This window comes from Rana temporaria, chromosome 13 (genome assembly GCF_905171775.1).
Source record: "Rana temporaria chromosome 13, aRanTem1.1, whole genome shotgun sequence".
NCBI lineage: Eukaryota > Metazoa > Chordata > Amphibia > Anura > Ranidae > Rana > Rana temporaria.
The window spans coordinates 65,194,572-65,220,971 of record NC_053501.1 but is presented as its reverse complement, the minus strand read 5'-3'; the positions used below and the strand labels follow the sequence as shown (position 1 = coordinate 65,220,971).

Sequence of the window (26,400 nt, the reverse complement as noted above, 5' to 3'; positions counted from 1 at the left end):
ATCAAGACAGAAATTAAGTGAGACGCAGCTTCATTATGGCCCAATGAAGACAAACAGAGCTAATGTGCTCAGCTGTTTAAGAAGAAACAAGTCAGTCATCTGTACTTTTCAAAAGCTAGACACCTTCTCAAATTGCCAAATTTGTGCCTCAAAACTCATCTTTGTGTTTTCATATTTGTGGGCGTGAAGGCACAATGTTTTATATATATGGTGAACGTGTCCCAAACTTAGGGGAATGTGTATACAAATTTACATCTTGATATATACTGTTCTGGGATGTAAATGCATAAGGATCCAGTAGAAGCCTTACTGAATATATCGCAAAATGCCCCATGGTCCACAGCAAAGCTAATTATCTTTATCAACGCCACCAAGCACAAACCATAGAATACTCTTGGAAGTCGGCAGTGATAAACTTTTTGAAGTTATTCTTCGCTTAAACAGGGCATGATAAATGAAAAACTGTCTGCCCCTCTTCAGATACTCATAAGAAATTCCACCAAAGTTGGTCTTCATGGCTATCCTACTCTCAACCACACCACTGGACATTAGGCTTACAAACTACTGTGTATAGATACCTGGGTTGCCGATAGGGATAGGGAGATCCTAAGCCTTTCCCATCCCTGTTCCTTCCCCTTTAGCCTCTCGTTAATTTTTCTACCCCTTACTTTTTCTGACTGCTTTCTTCTTTGATATCTGCATTTTCACTTGACATTATTTATGTTCTTTTTTTATGTAGTTACAAATCCTTTGGAACACTTCGGAAACTTTTGATAGACACCCTTGGGCTCACCATATTTATTTACAGGTATAAAAGGTGTGTCTATTAAATAACGAGACTGTGATCCCACCTAGTAAACAAAGCAGTCAGAACCGGTTATAACTAAATGCGTGGTGACCTTGAACATGTTTTAACCTGCAGCAACACTATATGACGTTCAGTCGATTGTGAGTCGCCATTTAGTTTGGTTGTGTTTTCTGTAGTGTGCTAAAAAAAAGGCAAAGTTTAAAAGCCAAAAAAAGTGTAAATTCAATTTTTGGGGTAAAATTGTACAAAACTCCAACAGAATGTTTTCAAATGCTTATGGGAATGACGACCTGTCTTGTGCACTTGTTTTTGAGTGGCACAAAAGATTCAGCGAGGGACTTGAGAATGAATTCCCAAAAGTTAAATCAGTTAAAGAGACACGTTTTAAGTCAGTTGATGCTGTAAAGAAGACAATGGCAAATGTGTTGAAGCAGCTGACAGAAATAGATTTTCTCCATGCCCTCGACCAGTGGAAATCAAGACTGCAGTAATGTATTGGTGCAAATGGGGAATATATTGAAGGGGACAAGCATTAAATTTGTAAAAAATATATAAATAAAGGTGAGTTATTTAATAGACACACCTCGTACATAACTATGAAGGACTATACACATATTGATCCTTTAGTTTGATATTTATCATATAGCACAGATTGGCTCAGTCTAGTTTCTACTCCATCAGAATATACATGGAACTGTAAATTGTTATATAGTTAAATAGTTAAATAAAACATGTATTCTCTTTGTAATTTTAGCAGATCTAGCATTTACGATCATCTGTGCTACAAACTTCTATGTACATCTATTTTAGGATGTACCTCTTTTGATTGGTCTCTAATGAAAGTTTTAACATCATGGAGGAAAAAAAAAAAGCTAGACAATATAGACTGACAAAACTAGTACAAGAATGCAGGTGTAGGGCCTCACAAGTTGTAGGAGTCTTAGATCTGTCCCTGCATCAAAGAAGAATAAGGGAGTGACTGGGTTAGTATCAAGAGATCTAATGTACATTACTATTGAGGAACAATATTAGTTATTTTATGCTTGGGCATTAAAACCTAACTATCAAACAAGTTATAACCTCAACCTGCCTAATAAAATGTTGCTTAGTTTCCTAGGAATAGCCCTTAAGTTTGCATAATATTCCCAGTGGACCACTATGCAATACATGTGGAAAGGTTAGGTTATATGTCACATGCCTAGGAAGGTGTTATGACAATCACCATATTGCATGCTGTACATAGTCCAGTACTGGCGGAAGGGCACCATGTTTGGGATCTCACCCAATTTATCTTAGTGTGAATGGTAGGATTAGCATGTGTGTGTGGCCAGCTAAAATAGAAATCTCAATCTTCTATTCATTCCAGACAAACATACTTTCTTACACACTTGGCAAGTAAAATAAAATAATTTAGCTCTGTCTACATTATGTATGTGTGTGCATTTTAAGTTGACAACTGACCTTGATATGTTCCAGCACGGCAGTGGCTACATTAGTGTGTAGGTCGATAAGTCTTTTCTTTTCAAGGAGTTCAGGGAGCGAGCTAAGAAGACAGAAAAAGAATAAGAAGGTTAATGCCTTTTATGCTGTGCATGCTATCTGTAGTTAGGCAGTTTGTCATATGTGATCCTGGAAAGAAGCAGAAGCAAGTAAAATGGATTTCCCTCACACTCAGGGTTTGCTTATATATTTTTACAGTCATTCCTCCTTTATCAAAAACAAACATTCACACAGATATCTACATGCAACTTCTGATTTTAGGCTACTTTTACACGGAAAGAATTGTGCATCGGCGGTAAAGCATCACTAGTTTTAGTGGCACTTTACTGTAGTTTAAGCTGCGCTTTTCGGACGCTAGCAAGGCACTTTTAACTCCTGCTAGGGGCCGGGGGAAAGGGTTGAAAGCACCCGTGTTGCGGCGCTGCAAAAGTGCTTTGCACGCGTTTCAGCAGAGCTGGCCATTTATTTCAATGGGCATGGCGTTTTGGGAGCAGTGTATACACCGCTCCCAAACCGCCCCGAAGATGCTCCTTGTAAGACTTTTAAGAACGTCCCACAAGCACACCGGCCCCAGTGTGAAAAGTCACACTAAAATTAATGGGAGGCGGTTTTCAGCTGTCAGAGGCTATTTCTAGCGCTAAAACGCCTGAAAACCACCCCAGTGTGAAATCAGCCAAAAGGCATCCAATATTTCCCCAACTTACACTATAGTCCAATCTACAGAAAGGCAAACTAATGGCATAGAGATAAAATATAGCGGTGTTTACCTGACAGCAGATGTAAGCTTAGCTGTATTGTCAGACAGCATGCTGATTGCACCTTCATCTTCCCCTTCCAGTCCCTGAAAAACACAAGTTCAATATTTGTTTAGAAGAAACCTTTATGCACTTTAAAGTGGTTGTAAAGGCTAAAGTTTTTTTTTACTTTAATGCAGTCTCAAACCAAACCAATAGCAGCGCCATTGGCCTGTGGAAGGGAGCAGGACCAAGCTTCCCGCCACTTCTGGGTATGGGTCTTCGGGAGTGGGCGTTCCTTCTTGATTGACAGTCTTCCAACAGGCTTCCGACGGTCGCATCCATCACGTCACGAGTAGCCGAAAGAAGCCGAACGTCGGTGCGGCTCTATACTGCGCCTGCGCACCGACGTTCGGCTACTTTCGGAAAATCAGGACGCAATGGATGCGACCGTCGGAAGCCTTTCGGAAGCCTGTCGGAAGACTGTCAATCAAGAAGGAACGCCCAGTCCCTCAGCCCATACCCGGAAGTGGTGGAGAAGATCGCCCTCTACAACGGTAAGTAATGCTCGGATTTTAAAACAACTAGCCGATTCCCCTAGACTAAATGAGCATACATCTAAGGGTAAAAACAGCATTTTACCGGCGAACCTCCGCTTTAAGCTAGTCAAAGAGGAATAGAAATTTAAATGAAAATTCTTAGGAAAAGTCTTAGGAAAATTTGTACAGAAATTCTCAGATCATTTATTTGTTGTTTGAAAGATTTCATTTGATTTTAACATTTATTTTAGAATGAATGGACCTTACTGATTGAAAATCACATAAACTGTTAGAAATCCATTCGCTTGAGAAAAGATTTCCATCGTGGTCCTTCGAATTTTCTCATCACTGCAGTCAAAAACAAACGTTGCTTTAACCCACTAATGATTAGAACAATGAACAAACTTTCTTAGAACGTACTTTTCCTAAGAATTTTCATTCAAAATTCTACCCATCAATGAACAGCTTTAAAGGCAAATCACAGATAGAAATAAAAGACACAAATTCACGCAGCTCTTTAGTCCTTAATAAATCATTAAATATGTTTTTTTAATGCAAGCAGGGTAACTACCTACATTTCATCAGGTAATCCTCTGTACAACAGATCAGGGTAAAGAGTCAGTCAGTTGTACTTTAGTGCTCATGTGCGAACATGCTAGTAGAAGGAAGAGTGACAGCGATGATCATATTTGGTGTGACCCAACCTCTGCCTTCAAAACAGCATATATTCTTCTAGGTACACTTGCATGCAGTTTTTGAAGGAACTCGACAGGTACGTTGTTCCAAAAATCTTGAAGAACTAACCACAGATCTTCTTGTGGGTGTAGGCTGCCTCAAATGCTTCCCAAACAGACACGATGTTGAGGTCAGGGCTCTGTGGAAACCAAACCATCTCTTTCAGGAATCCTTGTTCTTCTTTAGGCTGGATAGTTCGTAATGACATTGGCTGTATGTTTGGGGTCGTTGTCCCGCTGCAGAATACATTTGGGCCTATTACATGCCTCCCCTGGTGGCATGGCATGGCGGATAAAGATCTGACATGTTTCTCAGGATTGAGGACACTTTTCATCCTGACCAAATCTCCAACACCATTTGCAGAAATGCAGCCTTAAAATTGCAAGGAACCTCCACCATAACTGCAGATACTCATCACTGTATTGTCCTCCAGCCCTTGCAAACAAACTGCCTCCTGCTACAGTTCAATATTAAACATTTTGACTCATCCAGAGCACCTGCTGCCATTTTTCCGTCCCTATGTTTTTGTGCATACCGTGCCTTGAAAAAGTATTCATACTCCTTAAAATTTTCCACATTTTGTCATGTTACAACCAAAAACGTAAATGTATTTTATTGGGATTTTATTTGATAGACCAACACAAATTGGCACATAACTGTGAAGTGAAAAAAAAAATGATAAATAGTTTTCAATTTTTTTTAATAAATAAATAACTGAAACGTGTGGCCTGCATTTATATTCAGGTCCTCTGAGTGAATACTTTGTAGAACCACCTTTCGCTGCAATTACAGCTGCAAGCTTTTTTTTGGATATGTGTCTATCAGCTTTGCACATCTAAAGAGTAACATTTTTGCCCATTCTCTGTAAAATAGCTCAAGCTCGGTCAGATTGGATGGAGAGCAACTGTGAACAGCAATTTTCAAGTCTTGAATCTTAATTGGATTTAGGTCTTGACTTTAACTGGGCCATTCTAACACATGAATATGCTTTGATCTAAACCATGCCATTGTAGCTCTGGTTGTATGTTTAGGGCCATTGTCCTGCTGGAAGGTGAACCTCCGCCCCAGTCTCAAGTCTTTTGCAGACTCCAACAGGTTTTCTTCTAAGATTGCCCTATATTTGGCTCCATCCATCTTCCCATCAACTTTGACCAGCTTCCCTGTCCCTGCTGAAGAAAAGCATTCCCACAACATTACGATGCCGCCACCACCGTGTTTCACGGTGGGGATGGTGTGTTCACTGTGTTGGGGAGATCAGAAACAACGTTGCTGGCTGCACGGGTCTACTGGTTGCAGTGTTAGTTTTCCGCCACACATAGAGTTTTGCTTTTAGGCCAAAAAAGTAACATTTTGGTTTAATGTGACCAGAGCAACGTCTTCCACATGTTTGCGGTGTCCCCCACAAGGCTTCTCGCAAACTGAAAACTGGACTTCTTATGGGTTTCTTTCAACAATGGCCTTTTTCTTGCCGCTGCTCCATGTAGATTTATAAAATATGTAAATATCTTGCGCATACCCTAATAACCATTTAGTTAATTGTGTAAGTGCTGCTACTTATAAAAATCGAAATACTCAATTCCAAAACATTATAAACAACAAATAAGTGAGCAATCCTAGAAAATTGTTATCGTAAATATTCAAAAATAAAGTGTGCTCTTTGTGTGAATTCATGAATATCTGTGCTTCTTTTAAACAAAGGAAATGTATGCCTCTTACCAGCTGTTGGCCACTCCTTTCAAATTTGTACAAATCAAGCTTCACTGTTTGCATACACAGTAACTGTTCATCAAAGTAGCTACATAGCAATGGAGCCTCCTACAGACCAACCATGGATGCAGTCAATTTGTGTCCAGGCTCTTAATTTCTGCAGAGTTTTGGCCACACGCAAATGGGTAGCAGCTAATCAGCTAGTTTGTATGCAGCCATAGCACAAACTGTTGCTGTGCCTGAAGGCGTTGTTTAGCAACTTCTGAATGCAGCAAACTATATGTGGCTAAATTAGAGTGAATGTAGCCTTATAGCCCTTTCAGTATTGTAGCGTACTCATAAAGAGTACAAAAGGAAACCTATACCAGTTCACAGTACAGAACTCTAGCGCACTAAATGTACGGTAAAGCTGCAGGAAATGAGAGAAAAGGTGTATTTATGGATAAGCAGAGAGAAAATGTTGTTGTTTGTGTGTGTGTGTGTGTGTTGCGAGCTGTGGTAGAACAGAGGACATAGGAAACTGGATCATGGCTACACAATGAGAGATTACCCCAGCACGATTCAGCTTAGCCATGCCTTCTTGTACTTCCTTATGAATCATTTAATGGGCTTGTGTCTTGCTTACCAACAGGAATGATCAGAATAGAAGGTGAGGGGGCCAGGATAGAATGAATGGAACAAAAAAAACTGCAGCTGCCCACATCTGTAGAACTACTATTTTTTACATTATTCTCAGATTGAAGCCCAGGTTTGCGATAGGTTTACATTTAGGGCTCAGTTACACCGGTGCAGGAAACCTGCATTACTTGCACATATACCGCAGTCTGCTGCGGTTGTCACGTCAATATAATCCTAACACCACCCCAAATGCAGATCACAAACGCAGTGCTTTTTTCTGCCCCGGATAACATGGTACTGTAGTAAACTGAGATCTGGTGCAGTGCTTTTTTGAAAAGAAGCGTATGCACTACTTCTAATGCAATCCAGTGTGCTTTCAGCTCATTCAAAGTCACATAGGTATCACACAGGAACGCGTTCTACGTTCCTGTGCGAGTCAGGTGTGAACTGGCCTTAAAGGCAATTTGCTTTTCAATATGTTTATGCTCCAGCCACTTGCTTACTTTTTATGATGCCTGGCATTGTAACTCTTATGCAACATACATTATGAAATGGTCCAAAAAGGAAACTATTTGCCACTAAAATAAAAAACATAAAAAATTAAACCTACTGCATAATACATTAATGACAGTGACCGAAAACTCCTTACCATTATAGTTTTGAGTCTTTTAACTTCATCTTCTTGATTGCGGTAAGATTCCAACTCTTGCTGCACTGATTCAGCAACTTCAGGAAAAGGGCTATGGAGAGTAACAGAGATGGCTCATAGACTGTGTATATGATTGCTAGTAAGCATAGGGTGAGGTGGGTCAGGGGTAGGGTTGCCACCTCATCCCTTTAAAACAGAACACATATTAATTACACAGGTTCTGTGGCTGATTAAGGTGGTAATTAAACTCACCTAATGCCTTATCTGCATTAAATTAGCCTCAGAACCTGTGTAATTAATATGTGTTCTGTTTTAAAGGGATGAGGTGGCAACCCTAGTCAGGGGCCAGGGGAATTCTCCCTTTAGTCTAAAGCACAGGAATGTACAGCACATTTTTCTTAAAACACAAGGTTATTAACATGTCATCAATATCTTAAAAAAATAAATTCCTTGTTTTTTGGGATTTGTGTTATAAGTGATGTAAATACCTTATTTTAAAATCGCACACTATATTGTTATAAATTTACTATAAAATATTGGAATTTTAGGGATAAGAACCACGGGTTCATAGAAAGTTACCATGCAAAGACTTTTAAATGTAACATGAAATAATAAAATGCCAAAAAAGTGAGAAAGATGGGACGAATAAATACAGATTCGGTATTTGTCAACACACCTGCCTTTATGTTTTTGCCAGAACTTATCAGACACTGTTAGATCGTAAGACTTTTTGTTCTTCTTCTTTGGTCGGGCTCCAGAGGGGCTATTTTCTGCTGCTTGGGTCTCTTCTAGATTCACTCTGTTAAGATGAAAGTCCTATAACAGATGAAAATGTGAAGGTTAGGGCTGTTCCACATGTCTCTGTCAACAAGTAACTCAGCATGTAAAAAAACACAACAGACATACATGACAGACCCAAACTTTAAAAGACCATCTATCAGTATCATAATAAGTAACAAAAAACATATACAGTGTATTTATTAAAGAATCTAAAAACTTTTTCTGGCATGCACCAAAATTCTTGAAAGTACTGTGATAGTTTTGGCAACAGTTCACACGTGTGACAGATTCAGGTAGTTTTTATTTGTGATGCTACGACTGCAACAAATCAAAACGAATTACTGCCAGTTCATGGGTAATAAACTGGAAAAAATGTAACCACCTCTTACCCAGCCACTGAAAATAAATGGCCAGGTGGGAGTGGCGTCGGTTTGGGAGGACGTACCTGTACATTTTCTGAGTAGCCCACCTTGTGTGAAACGCAGCTTGATCTGTGACTGCTGTGTCCACTTGATACAGTGGATCACCGATCAGGTTACCAGGCCACTATGATTGGACCTGGTGCCATGTGATAGCTGTGAACAATCACAGCAATTACATGTTCAGTAGTAAACAATGGCTTTTATTCATGATGTAATTGCATACTACTGTGATTGATCACAGTAAACACATAGTCCAAGCCAATCACAGTGTCATGATGTTTTAAATAATTACATTTTTATTCATTTATTTTTACATACTGTGACCAGAGCAAGTGCTGTGTCATGTGCCAGTGTTCATGTGTGAACGAGCCCAAATAGTGCAGCCAGTCACAGTCCACTACCACACCAGCCACACTGTTGCCAGACCAGTGCAGTCAGCGACAGTGTCCCCGATTGTCGTCACACCAGTCTCAGTATCACTAGACCAGTGCAGCCAGCAACAGTGTTTCTGATCTCCACCACACCAGTGCAGTGTTACTTCTGCCTGCACTAACTGGCTTGTTTTTAATACTGTTTCTGCCTGCTGTCTGGATCGATCCTTTGCCTGTTTGCTGACCATGTGCCACCTAGGTTGACCCACATGGACATCCAACTGACTATGTTTCTGCAAGACACCAGTCCCAGCCATCCTCTGCTGACAACTGCACTCCTGGAACCAAGGAATTCCTTTCTTCAACCTCCTGTACTTCCTGGCCAGTGAACATGGCATTCCTGAGGGTTAGCCACTTACCAGTAGGCTAGGTTTACTTGGCTTCTAGAATTGGGACTGCTACAGGTGATGCTACACTAAGCTATATTCCCTAACCACTCATACAGAGGCAACCATTTCAGTACATTGGTTTTGATACAACTGGTTGATTTGTGCGATATACCAGATACAATGTCCCATACATAATCAGTCCAGACAGTGAAAAAGTCTCACAAATGTGGTATTCATCCGATTGAGAGTAGTAGAATGTGTTTTGGGTTGTAATTCTAAGTATGCCTATTATGTGTTTGAGTAATATCATTAAACTGATAACTTTGCGTAAAAAAAAAAAAAAAAGTTTTCATTTTTAATGCATTATCCAAAAACTTGTGGCAAAAAAATATGTCTTCAAAAGAATTACCATGCCTCTTAACAAATATCTTAGGATGTTTACATTGCAAAATGTGGTCGTTTTATGGGTGTTTCTACTGTCCTGGAATTAGATGTGCAATTGATAATGTTGTGCAAAAAAAAACATTTAATTTTCATTCCCTATTTCCTAAACACTTGTGCCAAAAAAATTAAGTCTTCGAAGACTCACCATATCTCTTAGAAAATACCTTGGGGTGTTTTCTTTCCTAGATATGGTAATTTTGTGGGAGTTTCCCACTGTCCTGGTGCTCCAGGGCCTCCAAAAATGTGATAGGTAGTCAAGAAATTAGATGCATAATTTATGCATAATTTACGCTCCTTGAGGTTTGAATGGAACAAAGATTCAGTGGACAGGTGACTTTTTACACATAAGTTGTCGTTAGGAGCACCTCTTAAATTGACAGAACTAATCTGTGTACCACATGAGCATACTGTAGCCAGTCTGTGGGAGCCAGAATTATTGTTGATTGGTACTGGATCAAACACTTATTTTACTCATTGAACTGCAAATCGATTTATAAAATTTGTATCATGTGCTTTTTCTGGATTTTTGGTTCATATTCTGTCTCTATCATTTAAATTACACCTATGATAAAAATTATAGACCCTTCATTTATTTGTAATTGGGCAAACTTAAAAAAAAAAAAATCTGCAGGGGATCAAATAATTACTTTCCCCACTGTATGCCTATGCCGTGTGTGAGAAATAATTTGTTTAAATTATAACTTTGTGAAAAAGATACATTTCTTAATTTTCCAAATAATTGTGACAAAAAAATTACAACTTCATAAAACTCACTGCACCTCTTACTAAATACCTTGGACCATCTACTTCCCTAAAGGGGGTCATTTAGGGGGGTATCTGTACTGTCCTGGTATTTTATGGCCTCAAGATAAGACAGTCAGTACACCAGGACTGGTCAATTTTCAAATATACAGTATATACCATAATTTGTAGACATATTTTTTATGCAGCATAATAATTTTGGCCTAAATTTATGAAGAAAGGGTATTTGCTCATTTTTAAAAAGGAATATTTTTCAAAATGTCCTATATTTTTTCAGTTATATAGAAAAAAAAAACAGTGGTGATTAAATATCACCAAAAGAAAGATCTGTCTCAAAATAATGATAAAAATTTCATTTGGGCCGTGTTGGATGACTAATTGTCATTCAAAGTGTGACAGAGCTTAAAATTGAAAAATAGCCTGGGCAGGAAGTGGATGAAAGAGTCAGGTCTTGAGGTGGTTAAGGCCACTTTAGGCGGTGTACAGGCAGGTCAGAGACAGGCCCCTGTATATTGCAGAGCAGGACATGCTTGCATGTGTCACCCCCCCATCTGTTATTGGTTGCTAGGATGCCAACAGCTGAAAGCTTCATTGGTTTCTAGGACACAAACCACCAGAGTCCTAGCAGCCAACGATACAGGGTTGTTTTCTAAAAGAGGATTATGCCTGCTGGGGATTGCTGAGAGACTAGCTACCTGCCAGGTCCCGCTTCCTTGTGACTGACAGCAGACAGCAGTGGGTGGATTTCACAGCTGTTAATAGCTATAGAACCCGCTTGCTGCCAATCACAGGGGTATTAAACCTGAGGAGGAACTAATCTCTCAGCTTCCCTATAAGGCTCTACCCACTGTCAAGCTAAGGTAAGGTGAACCTCATTGGAAATGTGTGTCTTATCATCAGGGTCTGTCCACCTAAATATCTAAACTCAAAAACACAGAAAACTGGCAGAACTTTAGTCACTGTACCTGCCTGTGTGACTGTGTAGCCTGAACAGGATGCTAATCTAGGGATCCAAGTGTTATTGAACTGCAACCAGGATGGGAACTCTGGCCTTAGTTCTTAGTGTTACCCCTGCCATGAGAAGGAAACATGTACAGGTCTTACACATGGAAGCTGCATTGTGGTTTGTCCACTCCTCTCCCCTGTACATTGCATGCATTTTAGTAAACTTTTTTTGCAGCTTCCTACCCCGCTTCTGCTCTGGATCAAAAATGGTTTGTTGTGGGCATAGTGAATTTAAATGGGAATGATTTTGTCAGTATTAACCAGCTGATGCACTTGCAGTGTTCTAATAAGGAATTTTGCTGTATTGGCATTCCTTTAGAAGTAATGAACCCTTTTGAAAATCTACCCCAAAATATATATATATTTTTTTTTTTTTTTTTTTGCAGAGGATGCCTAAAATCTGACTTGTAACTTTGTGCAGTGAGCCAAAAAAAAATCACACATTTTGAGGATGTCCTGTACAGAAGGCCTTTCAAGTTGCTATATTGCAATGAATTTTACAGAAAATTACAGTGGTTGCAGAATGAAAAGGAAAAGTAATTTTGAATTAACATTCAATTACAATATGGCTTAAAGCGGGAGTTCACCCGAAAAAAAAAATTTAACATTAAATTTAGGCTAATTAAGGGGAGCAGAAACTGGTATTTTTTTTAAATCAATGCCGTACTTACCGTTTTAGAGATCGATGTTCTCCCGCCGCTTCCGGGTATGATCTTCGGGACTGGGCATTCCTATTTGATTGACAGCCTTCCGACGGTCGCATACAGCGTGTCACCAGGTGCCGAAAGAAGCCGAACGTCGGTGCGGCTCTATACTGCGCACCGACGTTTGGCTACTTTCGGAAACTCGTGACGCGCTGGATGCGACCGTCGGAAGCCTGTCAATCAAATAGGAACGCCCAGTCCCGCAGCCCATACCCGGAAGCGGCGGGAGAACATCGATCTCTACAACGGTAAGTACGGCATTGATTTTAAAAAAAAATACCCGTTTCTGCTCCCCTTAATTAGGTTAAATCTAATGTTAAAAATGTATATTTTGGGTGAACCTCCACTTTAACCACTTAAAGACCTCAGGTGTTTTTCAGATTTGGTGTTTGCAAGACTAAAACATTTTTTTCTGCTAGAAAATTACTTAAAACCCCCAAACATTATATATTTTTTTTTTCTAACACCCTAGAGAATAAAATGGCGGTCATTGCAATACTTTTTGTCACACCGTATTTGCGCAGCAGTCTTACAAGCGCACTTTTTTTGGAAAAAATTCACTTTTTTGAATTAAAAAATAAGACAACAATAAATTTGGCCCAATTTTTTTATATATTGTGAAAGATAATGTTACGCCGAGTAAAATGATACCCAACATGTCACGCTTTAAAATTGCGCCCGCTCGTGGCATGGCGTCAAACTTTTACCCTTAAAAATCTAGATAGGCGACGTTTAAAAAATTCTATAAGTTGCATTTTTTGAGCTACAGAGTAGCTCTAGGGCTATAATTATTGCTCTCGCTCTAACGATCGCGGCGATACCTCACTTGTGTGATTTGAACACCGTTTTCATATGCGGGCGCTACTCACGTATGCGTTCGCTTCTGCGCGCGAGCTCGTCAGGACGGGGCGCTTTAAAAAAAATTTTTTTTTGTTTTCTTTTTAATTTTATTGATTTTATTATTTTTTACACTAAAATATAAAAAAAAAAAAAAATTATCACTTTTATTCCTATTACAAGGAATGTAAACATCCCTTGTAATAGAAAAAAGCATGACAGGTCCTCTTAAATATGAGATCTGGGGTCAAAAAGACCTCAGATCTCATATTTAGGCTTAAATGCAAAAAAAAAAAAAAAAAAAGGAAAATTTGTCATTTAAAAAAATGACAGAAAAAAAATTGTCTCTTTAAGAGGCTGGGCGGGACTGACGTTTTGACGTCACTTCCGCCCAGCAGAGCTATGAGGACGGGTGGGGGCCATCTTGCCCTCACTCAAGTCCTCACTCTCCTGGCGGCAGCATCGGATCTCCTCCGCCGCTACCGACGGCTCCGGTAAGCGGCGGAGGGCGCGGAAAAGCGGCGGGAGGGGGGGGCCCCTCTCCCGCCACCGATAACGGCGATCTCGCGGCGAATCCGCCGCGGAGACCGCCGTTATCGTTTACACGGCCGCCAGCTGAAAACATGGATATCTCAGTTGTGGCAGCAGCTGCTGCCGTTACTGAGATATCCATGTTTAAAAAGAGGACGTACATATACAGTGGGGGGTCCTTAAGTGGTTAAGTAGCATTTGTACGGTATAGGCAATATATTTTTTGCAAAAAACACTGAGGGTTTTTGCAGCACACGGGGTGAAAACATCTGCAATGAAAATTACTTGTTTTTTATTTTTAAACAACATAGAAAAAACACATTTTCTTTCACATTGTGGATCATTTTGTGTAGATCTGTTTAAAAAAAAAAAAAAAACTAAATATAATAATTTATAGGCTTGAGCACTACAAAATGTGGAATGGTCCAAAAGGATAAATAGTTGTGCCAGTCATTATACATGTTTTATTGACCAAAATATAGAAGAACAAATGATGCTTTGTGAGCCTGACAAGATATATGTTCTGGAGGTCTATTTACTTTTAGACAGCTTAAAATATTTTAAAACCAAGGCATTTGATACAGCTGGAAAAAGGAAATTAATTTCAAACTATGATTAACACATTACTTTTCCATGAGCCCTAGCACAAGCATATAGCACTATGACTGAAAGAGATCTCCAGCTCTCAAAGCCCAAGACCTGTTTAGTTGAAACTGTTGGCAGATACATATTCCTGGATGGTAAAACATAATTCACATTTCACAAAAAATTATGTGATGTTTTCCCAATACCACCATATTTATCTTTCTTCCACCTATTTCTTAAAGCAGATGAAAGTTATGTCTCTGTAACTGTTCACAAGAGGAGGGTAACAGAACACATCTCCTCTTCATTTAATGACAAAGACAACAACATTTCAAGAATAGCCTCAAGTAGAAAATATTAATAATAATTTTGAACAAGTACCATCATCCATAATAGAATGTGAAAGCAATGAGTATAAGGTTACGGCTGCTAGTACCACCTAAACCAAAGCTCATCTAGAAGGGAAGGGGAATGTTGATTGGACTTTAGAGGTACTGATAACACAATGCACAGAAAAGTAATATATAAAAAAAAAATGTTTATAAAAAAAATGTATTATACAAAAAATGTATACAGAAATAAAAACATATGAACCAAACCCCACAAATGAACAGCGATAACTAAGGGCAGAAGGCCGTCAGATGTCTGTTGTGGTGGAGTGAGGCTGAAAGTCAACTATGGTGGTCGAGACCCCCCCTCCCCTCTTCACCCTTCCATCCCCCCCTTCTCCTTTCCTTACCACTTCTCGCTTCACCTTCTCTCCCTCCTTCTCCCCCCCCCTGCCTTTCCTTCCCCCCCTTCCCAAATCCTCACCTCCCCTTCTCTACCCTTCTTTTTTATCCCCTTCCTTGCTCCATGGGTACTTTCTTCCCCCCCCCCCCACTCTCTCCTTCCTCCCTCCCCCCTAACTTCCCCTGCGGGTGTCCTTTATCTATCAGTCTGCCACATGGGGTCTTTCCTGGTATTACTAGATATGATACAATCATATGTAGTTTTAATATTACCCCATTATTCCATCAGAGTATGACACACTCTTTATTTCCCCCTCGTTCGCCGCGGGGGTGTCTATGAGCCTTCACCCGATCCATGGCCTTCTATTGGTGAGCAGACTTGCACTCTTGTCAATGACCATACAAGTTATCAAATTATGTATATTTTTTATTGTTATGTTTTTTGCTAGTTTATTCTACTATATCATTTGTTATACAGATAACCGTCCTGAAAAAGTGGTTACACCACAAAACCGGTTGAGGCGTTCAGCCTCACTCCACCACAACGGACATCTGACGGCCTTCTGCCCTTAGTTCCCGCTGTTCATTTGTGGGGTTTGGCTCATATGTTTTTATTTCTGTATACATTTTATGTATAAATACATTTTTTTATATTACTTTCCTGCGCATTATGTTATCAGTACCTCTAAAGATCAATCAACATTCCCCTTCCCTTCTAGGTGAGCTTTGGTTTAGGCAGTACTAGCAGCCGTAACCTTATGTTCACCTAGTTTAATTGCTTTCATAATAACAAAGACAGAATAGCGGTCAGCTAAACTAATCTACTGTAAAAGATTAAAGTGGTTGTAAACCCTTACACACCACTTTTACCTACAGGAAAGCCTAGATTAAGGCTTACCTGTAGGTACAAGAAATAGCTCCTAAACCTACACGTTTAGGAGATATTTGCAAAAGACAGGCAGCAATGTACAGAGTTCAGGGGTGTGCTACATACAGAGTGAAGGGTTCAGGGGTGTGTTATGCATACTGTGCAGGGTTCAGCTCTCTTTCCCAGGCTGTGCACATCTCACTACCACCCCTGGTGACCACACACGCTATGGTTTTATTATCTGATTAATGTGTGATCCAATCAAAGTGATTGAATGAGAAACTGAACTAACTGTGCCTCCTCTGCTCAGAGTTGTGCCTCACTAATACAGGAGGTGTGTTACTGGCCAGATCACCAAGTGAAACCAAAGGGGGAAAAAGCCAAAAGAAAAGAAAACGGCTACAGTCACCACATCTAACGATTGGTTGGATGTCGCCTTATCACATTACGTCAAGTGGATTTGCATGGGTTACCCTGGATGTTAAACACCCTAATTATCCTTTGCAAAGATCTTCACCCTGTTGAAAAATGAGGAGCCTGGCAGTAGATTCTACAAGATCAGCCTTTTTGGTTTTCCATGCTGAATAGATCCACCGCTGTATGGCGAGTTGGATCCATCTGATCCGGTAAGAGTACCTTAAATGGATGGTGAAGGCACTCTTGGGTGTTAAAGACCTGCGTTGTGGTTACAACATATTGAGGAAATCATTATATGTATCATCCACACACTTTCTATTTTAAATTGGGATCACTTTGATGGACAATTTTTTAGATTTTTTGTTTTGTGGACTATTGCACAGTTTAATTATTGAATCACAGTCACATGTTACATATGTTGTATTTTTGTAAGATGCGTTTGTTCATTTTTATGGATACTGTGTATCAATCATAGAATATGAAGCTTATTGAGGAGATAATTTTTCATATTATAGAAAGTTCCTATCACATAGGTAATTGTTTTCGCTGCACTTTTCCTTATATTTAAGATAAGTACATCAAGTTAAAGTGACACTAAAGGTTCACTTTTTTTTTAATAATAAATGTCATGCTTACCTCCACTGTGCAGTTTGTTTTGCACAAAGTGGCCCCTGATCGTCCTCTTCTGGGGTCCCACGGCGGCTCTCGCGGCTCCTCCCTCCAAGAGCTAACCCCCTCTGGGAAGCATTCTCTTGAGGGGGGGGTTACCATGGCGCTCCCGTGTCATACAATCGGTGTCCATAGCTGCCGATTAAATGGCTCGGCCCCCCTACTGCGACCGCGTCATTGGATTTGGGAGCTAATGGCTGCACTGCTATCAATTTATCCAATGAAGAGCCGATCAGCCATGGGGAGAACGACGCGGGATCGTGCCCTCGGAAATTCGGGGCTCAGGTAAGCAAAACCGGGCCTTCGGAGGGCCTGGACAGTGCAACGTGTTTTTTCACCTTATTGCATAGGATGCATTAAGGTGAAAAAAACACAAAGCTTTACAACCCCTTTAAGAAAATACCCACAAATAAGGCCACAAATGCAGGGTAACTGTAACTTCCTGTGAGATGGAGTGAAATCTCAAACAATTTTTTTTTTGCCTTCTCAGTTTCCTTCTGTAAGGTACAACCGTCCCCAGCATGTAAGAGATCAGGGGAGGAGGATGTGTTTGTAGTTCAAATCAGGAAAGCAGCCTAATGTGACAATGTTGCTCCTAAAGCAGGTATTGAGTTATAGGCAGGACCACTAGGTGAAAAAAAGTATAAAAAGCCTAAAAACAAAATGAATACAATCACAAACGAAAAGCTGCAATGTATAATATATTTTTAATTTTGGACTTCAGAGAAATTTTGAAACTGGTGGCAAATTCTATTAGATGAGGAAAAAAAAGGGGGACATTATGCCAAAAAAAGAGCTCTGGAACTGTAAACTTTATTTTCGTTGTTGCCTTGAATTTGGACACAATCCTGGTACATATAGTACAAAACTGGGATAATGATGATGGCAGAGCAACTAACATACTCCAAAAACAGCATATGTACTATTATTAATAAGGTATCTTTGTTTCAAGTATTTTACAAAGTCACAGTAAAGGAAAGCTGCACCTTTTACAGCAACATGCAACACAAGTGTACAGCCCCAGCAATGAGAGCTGTACAAGTTTTCCTATCTAAATTCCATACACTCCATTTCTCCCCGTGGTCCTTCTGGATCGTGCTTTGCTCAATCCCATAGACTTTTTTCTAGCAGTCATCTTATTACTACTTTATATGCTGTGAATAAACACCAAAAAAGGAGGGCATGTTCTCTGTCAGCCTCTATCGCATTTCAAAAGTGGCAAATGGTTTATAGTGCCCTACTCACTCATACAGAACCCACCCACACAGACACTGAACCTTACACTGCCGACATGAAGAAAATTTGTCAGAGAGCCTTTCAAGCAGATAACGCTAAATACAAGACTAAGTGGTAAGGCAGAGCTACACATAACAGTTCATAAAAGAAACAATGACATCACCAGGGCAATACTAGGCATACCAGTACTCACTATTTTTTATATGTGCCCACCCCTCCAGAGAAGAAGCCTGATCAATATAAATGATACATTTCATTCCATTTACCCTTATTAAATGTATGGCTGCATGGACTTCTAGGCTATCAAAACAACCAAATAGACAACTCACATAATGGATTAAGATGGAAAAAGACCATATACAATAAAAAGCATATTGTCAAAAAAGTGTATAGTTCGGTGTAACCCATGACCCCACGTACTACTGACCAGCTGTATAAATAAATAGAAATGGGTCTCCCACAAAACAAAGCAGCATTGCACAATAATAGATTTCCATGTAGAGTGAGGTTTATACAGTGAGATGGGGATCACTCAACACATTTCTCAGACATAACAGGGTCGGTTTCATCAGAGGAATATTGAAGGTATATCCACAATAATCATATAAAAATACCTAGGTAATATGAACCAACAGAAAAAGAAAAAAAAAAACACTCAAACTGTTGTAATGATAAATGGATATCAGTAAAAAAGGGGGGAAGTTGGGACTTTGAATGAGATGCGTTTTAAGTAGTATGCGATTAAATATATATATGGAATATAAAAAATGGAATATAAAAAATGTTTCCAATGGATATCATTCATAAGTACATTTGAACCATAGGAAAATAAAGGAAAGACTGGACCACCAGAGGTGCTATGTGGACTGTGGCCCCCAAAGAAGTCACATACAGTATATTACACCTCAAATTAGAGTATTAGTTAGAAAATTACTTTGACATGTATAATTACTCGTACTTATGTATGGCCTTCTTTTGATGAATTGTCTAACTAATACATTCTAATTTGGAGTGTTATGTACAGTTCGGTCCATATATATTTGGACAAAGGCACAATGTTCATACTTTTGGCTTTGTATGCCACCAGAATAAAATTAAAACAAAATAATCCAAATAAACTTGAAGTGCAGACTTTTAGCTTTAACCACTTACTTGCCGACCAGCTCCTGTATATATACGGCTGCAGGTTGGCTCTCCTGTGCAAATCGCCTTATATGTACAGCAGCTCCTTTAAGAGCCATAGCAAGCGCGACGGGGCACCCGATGTGCGTAGAAGGGACGGGCGTGATCGCGGGCACGAGGGCCAGAATGGGGATTTGTGTATGTAAACAAACAAATCCTAGTTCTAACAGGGGAGTAGAGACAGATCTGCTGTTTTCAGTAATTGCGAACAGTGATGTCTCCTCCACCAGTCGGTCCCATCCCCCCAGAGTTAGAAACACTAACTAGGGAACACATTTAACCCCTTGATCGCCCCCTAGTGTTAACCCTTTCCTTGCCAGTGACATTTACACAGTAATCAGTGCGTGGGGGAAAAAAGGATGTCAATTTTGTTTGGGTACAACTTAGCACGACCACACAATTGTCAGTTAAAGCGATTAAGTGTCGCACTTTCCTGCTAGAAAATGTTTTTTTAATGTTTGGGGGTTCCAACCCCCTAGAGAATAAAATGGCGGTCATTGCAATACTTTTTGTCACACCCTATTTGCACAGCGGTCTTACAAGCATACTTTTCTAGGGGGGGAAAAAAATCACTTTTTTGAATAAAAAAAACTAAGACAACAGTAAAGTTAGCCCATTTTTTTTGTATTGAAAGATAATATTATGAGTAAATTGATACCCAACATGTTATGCTTCAAAATCGCGCAAAATTTTACCCTTAAAAATCTCCATAGACGACGTTTAAAAATTGTACAGGTTGCATGTTTTGAGTTGCAGAGGAGGTCTAGGGCTAGAATTATTGCTCTCGCTCCAACGATTGCGGCGATAACTCACATGTGTGATTTGAACACCGTTTTTCATATGCGGGCGCTGCTCACGCTGCTGCGTTCGCCTCTGCGCGTGAGCTCGCCGTGACGGGGCACTTTAAAATGTATTTATTTTACTATACTTTATTAATTTTAAAACTGTTTTTTAAGAAAAAAAAATTGGGTCACTTTTATTCCTATTACAAGGAATGTAAACATCCCTTGTAATAGAAAAAATTATGACCTCAGATCTCATATTTGGACTAAAAATGCAATAAAAAAATTAGACAACATTTTGTCATTTGAAATAATGACAAAAAAAAATTCCCTTTAGGAGGTCGCCGAGACCACCATTATCGTAAACCAGACCGCCCTCTGAAAAGATGATACCTCGGTTATGGCAGCAGCTGCTGTCATTACCGAGATTTACATCTTTAAAGTGCCGACAAATATATATACAGCGGTCAGTTGTTAAGTGGTTAAGGGGGCAAAGCCTACTGGGGCTGAACATAAGTATCAAGTACAAATTTTAGGAACTGCAGACATTTTTTTACACAGTCCCCCCATTTTCAGGGGCTCAAATGTAATTGGACAAATAAATTTAATCATAAATAAAATGTAAATTTTTAGTGTTTTGTTGAGAATCCAGAAAGTCTGGAAAGTCTGGAAGCCATGGACATTACCAAAGACTGTGTTTCCTCATTTATGATGCTTTGCCAGGCCCAACTGCAGCTGCCTTCAGTTGTTCTTTGTGGGTCTTTCTGCCTTTAGTTTTGCTTTCAACAAGTGAAATGCATGCTAAATTGGGTTGAGTTCAGGTGACTGACTTGGCCATTGCAGAATATTCCACTCCTTCTCCTTCAAAAGCACCTGGGTTGATTTTGCAGTGTGTTTTGGACCATTGTCCATCTGTACTGTGAAGCGCCGTGGAATCAACTTTGCTGCATTTGGCTGAATCTGGGCTGACAGTATATTTCTAAACACTGCAGAATTCATCCAGCTGCTTCTGTTTTTTGTCATATCATCAATAAACACCAATGACAAAGTGCCACTGGAAGCCATGCATGCCCATCACACTGCCTCTACCATTCTTTACAGATGACATTGTGTGCTATGGGTCATGATCTGTTCCAATCCTTCTCCACACTTATTTTATCCCCTCATTCTGGTACAGATTAAGCTTAGTTTCATCCATCCAAAGAATGCTTTTCAAGAACCAGTCTGGCTTTTTTAGATGTTTTTTGGCAAAGTTTAATTTGGCTTTTCTATTCTTCAGGCTTATGATCGGTTTGCACCTTGTGGTGAACCCTCTGTATTTGCTCTTGTGAAGTCTTCTCTTGATTGTAGACTTTAACAATGTTACACACACCTCCTGGAGAGTGTCCTTTACTTGTCTGGATGTTGTGAATGGGTTTTTCTTTACCATAGAAAGGCTCCTGCGATCATCCACCACTGTTGTCTTCTGTGCTGAGCTCACCAGTGTGCTCTTTCCGCAGAATTAATCAAACTGTTGATTTGGCCACTCCTAATGTTGCTGCTATCTCTCGGATGGATTTGTTTTATTTTTGAAGCCTTACAATGGCCTGTTTCACTTGCAAGGGCAGCTCCTTTGAACACATGATGTAGGTTCACAGCAATAGATTCCAAATGCAAATACCACATTAAGACCCCATACAAACCTAATAGTTTCAATTTGTATGCAATCAGGCAGGCCCTCGTACTACATGGTTTTGGTAAATCTGAAGACAAAAATCTGCAGAAAATCGAATAGTGTGTACAGGGATTTAGAATCAACTACAGACCTTTTACCTGCCTAAATGATGAAGACATAACAAAGAAGTAGGCCACACCTGGCCATGAAACAGCTTTTGATTGAATTGTGCAATTACTTTTGGTCCCTTAAAAAAAAGGGGATTTATATTCTTAAGAGCTGTAATTCCTAAACCCTTCCTCCAATTTGGATGTACAACCTCAAATTAAATCTAAGAGTGTGCACTTTCAGCCCATATCCATTATAAAAACTATAGTTTAAATATGTTTTGGTAAATACCTGAAAAAAAAGGGATTTTTAATACAGCTTACCTGTAAAATCCTTTTCTTGGAGTACATCACGGGACACAGAGCGGCATTCATTACTATATGGGTTATATGGAGTACCTTCAGGTGTTGACACTGGCAATCTTCAAACAGGAAATGCCCCTCCCTATATAACCCCCTCCCATAGGAGGAGTACCTCAGTTTTGTAGCAAGCAGTATGCCTCCCAAAATGGTCCCCAAAAAAGAGGGGTGGGAGCTCTGTGTCCCGTGATGTACTCCAAGAAAAGGATTTTACAGGTAAGCTGTATTAAAAATCCCTTTTTCTTTATCGTACATCACGGGACACAGAGCGGCATTCATTACTATATGGGATGTCCCAAAGCAATGCTCACAATGAGGGGAGGGAGAACATCTCCAAGACAAAGGATTTAATTTAGAGAAATACTCAAATCATAATAAATCCAACTTAGTTGAGAAAAATAATCTTAAATTTTTTTAAATTTAACTCAAAAAAGAGGAGCCCCCGGAATCCGAGGGTCTCAAACTGCAGCCTGCAGCACTGCCTGCCCGAAGGCAGTATCAGTATTCCTTCTCACGTCCAACTGGTAGAATTTTGTAAACGTGTGGACAGAAGACCAGGTTGCCGCCTTGCAAACTTGAGCCATAGAGATCTGGTGGTGTGCTGCCCAGGAGGCGCCCATGGCTCTAGTAGAATGAGCCTTTAATGATACTGGAGGAGGCAACCCTTTCAAGCCGTAGGCCTGAGTGATTAATTGCTTAATCCACCTAGAAATGGTGGACTTTGCAGCTGCCTGCCCCTTCTTGGGCCCATCTGGTAGAATAAACAGCACATCTGTTTTTCGGATTTTCTCTGTAGCTTTAAGATAGGCCTTCATGGCCCTGACGATATCCAAGGTATGCAGCAACCCTTCCTTTCTGGAAGTAGGTTTAGGGAAGAAGGATGGTAATACCAAATCCTGGTTCAAATGAAAACTGGATACAACCTTCGGTAGGAAGGAAGGATGAGGGCGGAGAACGACCCTGTCCTTGTGAAAAATAAGATATGGTTCCTTACAGGATAAGGCCGCCAGTTCCGACACTCTTCTTGCGGAAACTATGGCGACCAAAAATACTAACTTCCTTGTCAGTAAAACCAAAGGAATTTCAGCCAACGGCTCAAACGGTTGTTTCTGTAAACTTGACAGAACAAGGTTTAAATCCCACGGGCACAGCGGGGATTTAACTGGAGGTTTAATACGCAAGACCCCTTGAAGGAAGGTCTTAACCAGCGAGTGGGTGGCCAGCGGCCGCTGAAACCACACTGACAGAGCAGAAATCTGTCCTTTGATTGTGCTTAATGCCAATCCTTTATCCACTCCTAGCTGGAGAAAACTTAAAACTCTATCAATGGTGAATTTGCGAGAAAGCCATCGCTTGGACTCACACCAGCCTACATAGGCCTTCCAGACCCTGTGATAAATCACCCTAGAGACCGGTTTCCTGGCTCTGATTAGGGTAGAGATTACCTTCTGAGACAGACCTCTACCCCTGAGAATCAAGGATTCAGCTTCCAGGCCGTCAAATTTAGATGCCGTAAGGCAGGGTGGAGGATCGGACCTTGCGATAGCAGGTCTGGCCGTAGAGGAAGAGTCCAAGGGTCTCCCACTACCATCTTTAGGATTAGTGAATACCATGTCCTTCTGGGCCATGCTGGAGCTACCAGGATGACTGGTATGTGCTCCACCCTGATCCTGCGCAGCAGGCGGGGTAGTAACTGGAGCGGGGGAAATGCATAAAGTAGTCTGAACTGATGCCAAGGGCAAACCAGCGCATCGGTTCCGCAGGCCATCGGATCCCTTGAGCGGGATATGAACCTGTCTAGTTTCTTGTTGAGTCTTGATGCCATGACGTCCACGTCCGGCACTCCCCATCTCTGGCAGAGTGTCTGAAAGACCTGTGGATGTAGAGACCATTCCCCCGGCAACAGAGTCTGGCGACTTAAAAAGTCCGCCTGAAGGTTGTCCACTCCTGGAATAAATATCGCCGATATGCAGGGCACATGAGCTTCTGCCCATAGGAGAATCAAGCTCACCTCTCTCTGAGCGGCTTGACTCTTGGTTCCCCCTTGGTGATTTATGTATGCCACTGCTGTGGCATTGTCCGATTGAATTCTCACCGGGAACCCCTGCAACTTGGACGTCCAAGCCCTGAGGGCTAGTCGAGCTGCTCTGAGCTCCAAGATGTTGATGGGCAATTGCTTCTCTGGCTTTGCCCAAGTTCCTTGGCGAGTGCAACCATCCAAAATTGCTCCCCAGCCTGTTAGGCTGGCGTCTGTGGTTACTATCTTCCAAGCCACTGGGCTGAAAGACTTCCCCTTCAGTAGATTCTGAGGGTCTAACCACCAACACAGACTTTGTCGGACTCTTGATGAGAGCGGCAAAGGGATATCTAAGGCCTGTGGCCTCCTGCTCCAGGCTGACAGAATGGCTGCCTGGAGGATGCGAGTGTGGCTCTGGGCGTACGGTACCGCCTCGAATGTGGCCACCATTTTGCCTAGTAACCTCATACATAGGCGAACAGTTGGTTCCTTCTTGCTTAGAACCAGTAGAATTAATTCCTTGATGGCTTTGACTTTTATCAGAGGCAGAAACACCCTCTGTTGCTCTGTGTCTAATCTCATGCCGAGATATTCCAACTGCCTTGTGGGCTGGAATACTGATTTTTCTTGATTTAGGACCCAGCCGAACCTCTCGAGGTACTGGACTGTGAGGGCCACTGCTTGTTTCAAGCCAGGAGACGAGTGATCTATGACTAGGAGGTCGTCCAGGTATGCTAGGATTGTGACCCCTTGAATCCTTAGATTGGCTAGGATTGGAGCTAGGACCTTCGTGAATACCCGGGGGGCCGTAGCTAACCCGAAGGGAAGCGCCATGAATTGGAAATGACGTAGAGCCACCGAGAAGCGTAGAAATCTTTGATGTGGCTGGTAAACTGGAACATGAAGGTAAGCATCCTTTATGTCTATGGATGCCATAAAATCGTCCTTCTGAAGTGCGGCAACTGCTGACCGCACGGATTCCATCCGAAATGAGCGGACCTTTAGGTATGCATTTACCATTTTTAAGTCCAAAATTGGCCTGACATCGCCGTTGGGCTTTGGGATAATGAATAGGTTGGAGTAGAAACCTAGCCCCTGTTCTTGGACTGGTACCTCTACTATTACCTCCTGAGAGAGTAGATGATTCAATGCCGCTATTAATGCGGCTCCCTTCTTGGGATCGTTTGGTACTCTTGACTCCTGAAAATGAGGAGGAGGAAACTTTAGGAAGTCTAGTTTGTAGCCTGTAGCCACGGAGGACCGTACCCATTTGTCGGGAATGCTGGTCTCCCAAACCTCTGTAAAGAGACGCAGTCTTCCCCCCACCTTCGAGGGTGGGGGCGCCCCTTCATAAGGCCGGCTTGGGGGCTGGCTTTGCTGGCTTGCGAAACCACTGCTTCTTGCCTGCGCCGGTCTGTCCCTGCGACTTGTTAAAATTTGCTTTCGCAGGAGGCCGTCGATACTGTTTGGTATTGGAGGGCCCCTGCCCAGGGGAGTACTGTCGTTTAAACGCAGGCCCCCGAAACTTCCTCTTGGTGGGCAAAAGAGTACTTTTTCCGCTTGAAATGGTCTGGATGTATTTGTCCAGGTCTTCTCCGAAGAGTCGTCCTCCATGGAAGGGAAACCCTACCAGGAGCTTCTTGCATGGGGGCTCTGCCTCCCAGCCTTTAACCATAAGAGTCTTCTCATATGGATAAGGGATAATGATAGGCGTGACGCTTGCTGGATCGAATCCTTAATCGCATCTACCGTAAATCGTATGGCCCTAGGGACGTCCGAAAATTCTTCTGCCTGCTGGGCAGGAATAAGTTTAAGCATCTGCTTAGCTTGATCCGATAATGCTTGCGCAACCCCAATTGCAGCCACAGCTGGCTGCACTACTGCCCTTGCAGTAGTGAAGGAGGTCTTCAGTAGCGTTTCCAAGCGTTTATCAACCGGATCCTTGAACACCTGTATGTTTTCTACAGGGCATGTTAAAGACTTGTTAACACATGAGATGGCTGCGTCTACAGCCGGGGCTGCCCATCTCTTGGAAAATTTCTCTTCCATAGGATATAAGGCAGAGAATCTCTTTGGTGGTACAAAGATTCTATCTGGCTTGGCCCAATCTTGGAACATAACTTCCTCTAGTAGAGGATGGATCGGAAAAACCGCATTGGTTTGAGGCGCTCTTAGTGAGCCTAAAGCTGAGACCGTTGATACTTGGAGATCTGGTACTGGCAAGTTAAACGTCCTATGGACCAAGTCTGTTAAAACT

The 26,400-nt window shown here is 41.2% G+C and overlaps 1 protein-coding gene across 2 annotated transcripts in view; it reads right to left on the bottom strand.

The window, feature by feature from the left end:
• Window positions 1–26,400, bottom strand: part of SCFD1 (sec1 family domain containing 1) — a 183,273-nt gene that overhangs the window by 88,361 nt on the left and 68,512 nt on the right. For both annotated transcript variants that reach the window (XM_040332180.1, XM_040332181.1), the window contains exons 11-14: window positions 7,967–8,106; window positions 7,291–7,381; window positions 3,076–3,149; window positions 2,270–2,351 (exon numbers count right to left, since the gene is read on the bottom strand). In XM_040332180.1, the coding sequence (XP_040188114.1) occupies window positions 2,270–2,351; window positions 3,076–3,149; window positions 7,291–7,381; window positions 7,967–8,106 (387 nt within the window). The remainder of the gene's footprint in view (window positions 1–2,269; window positions 2,352–3,075; window positions 3,150–7,290; window positions 7,382–7,966; window positions 8,107–26,400) is intronic.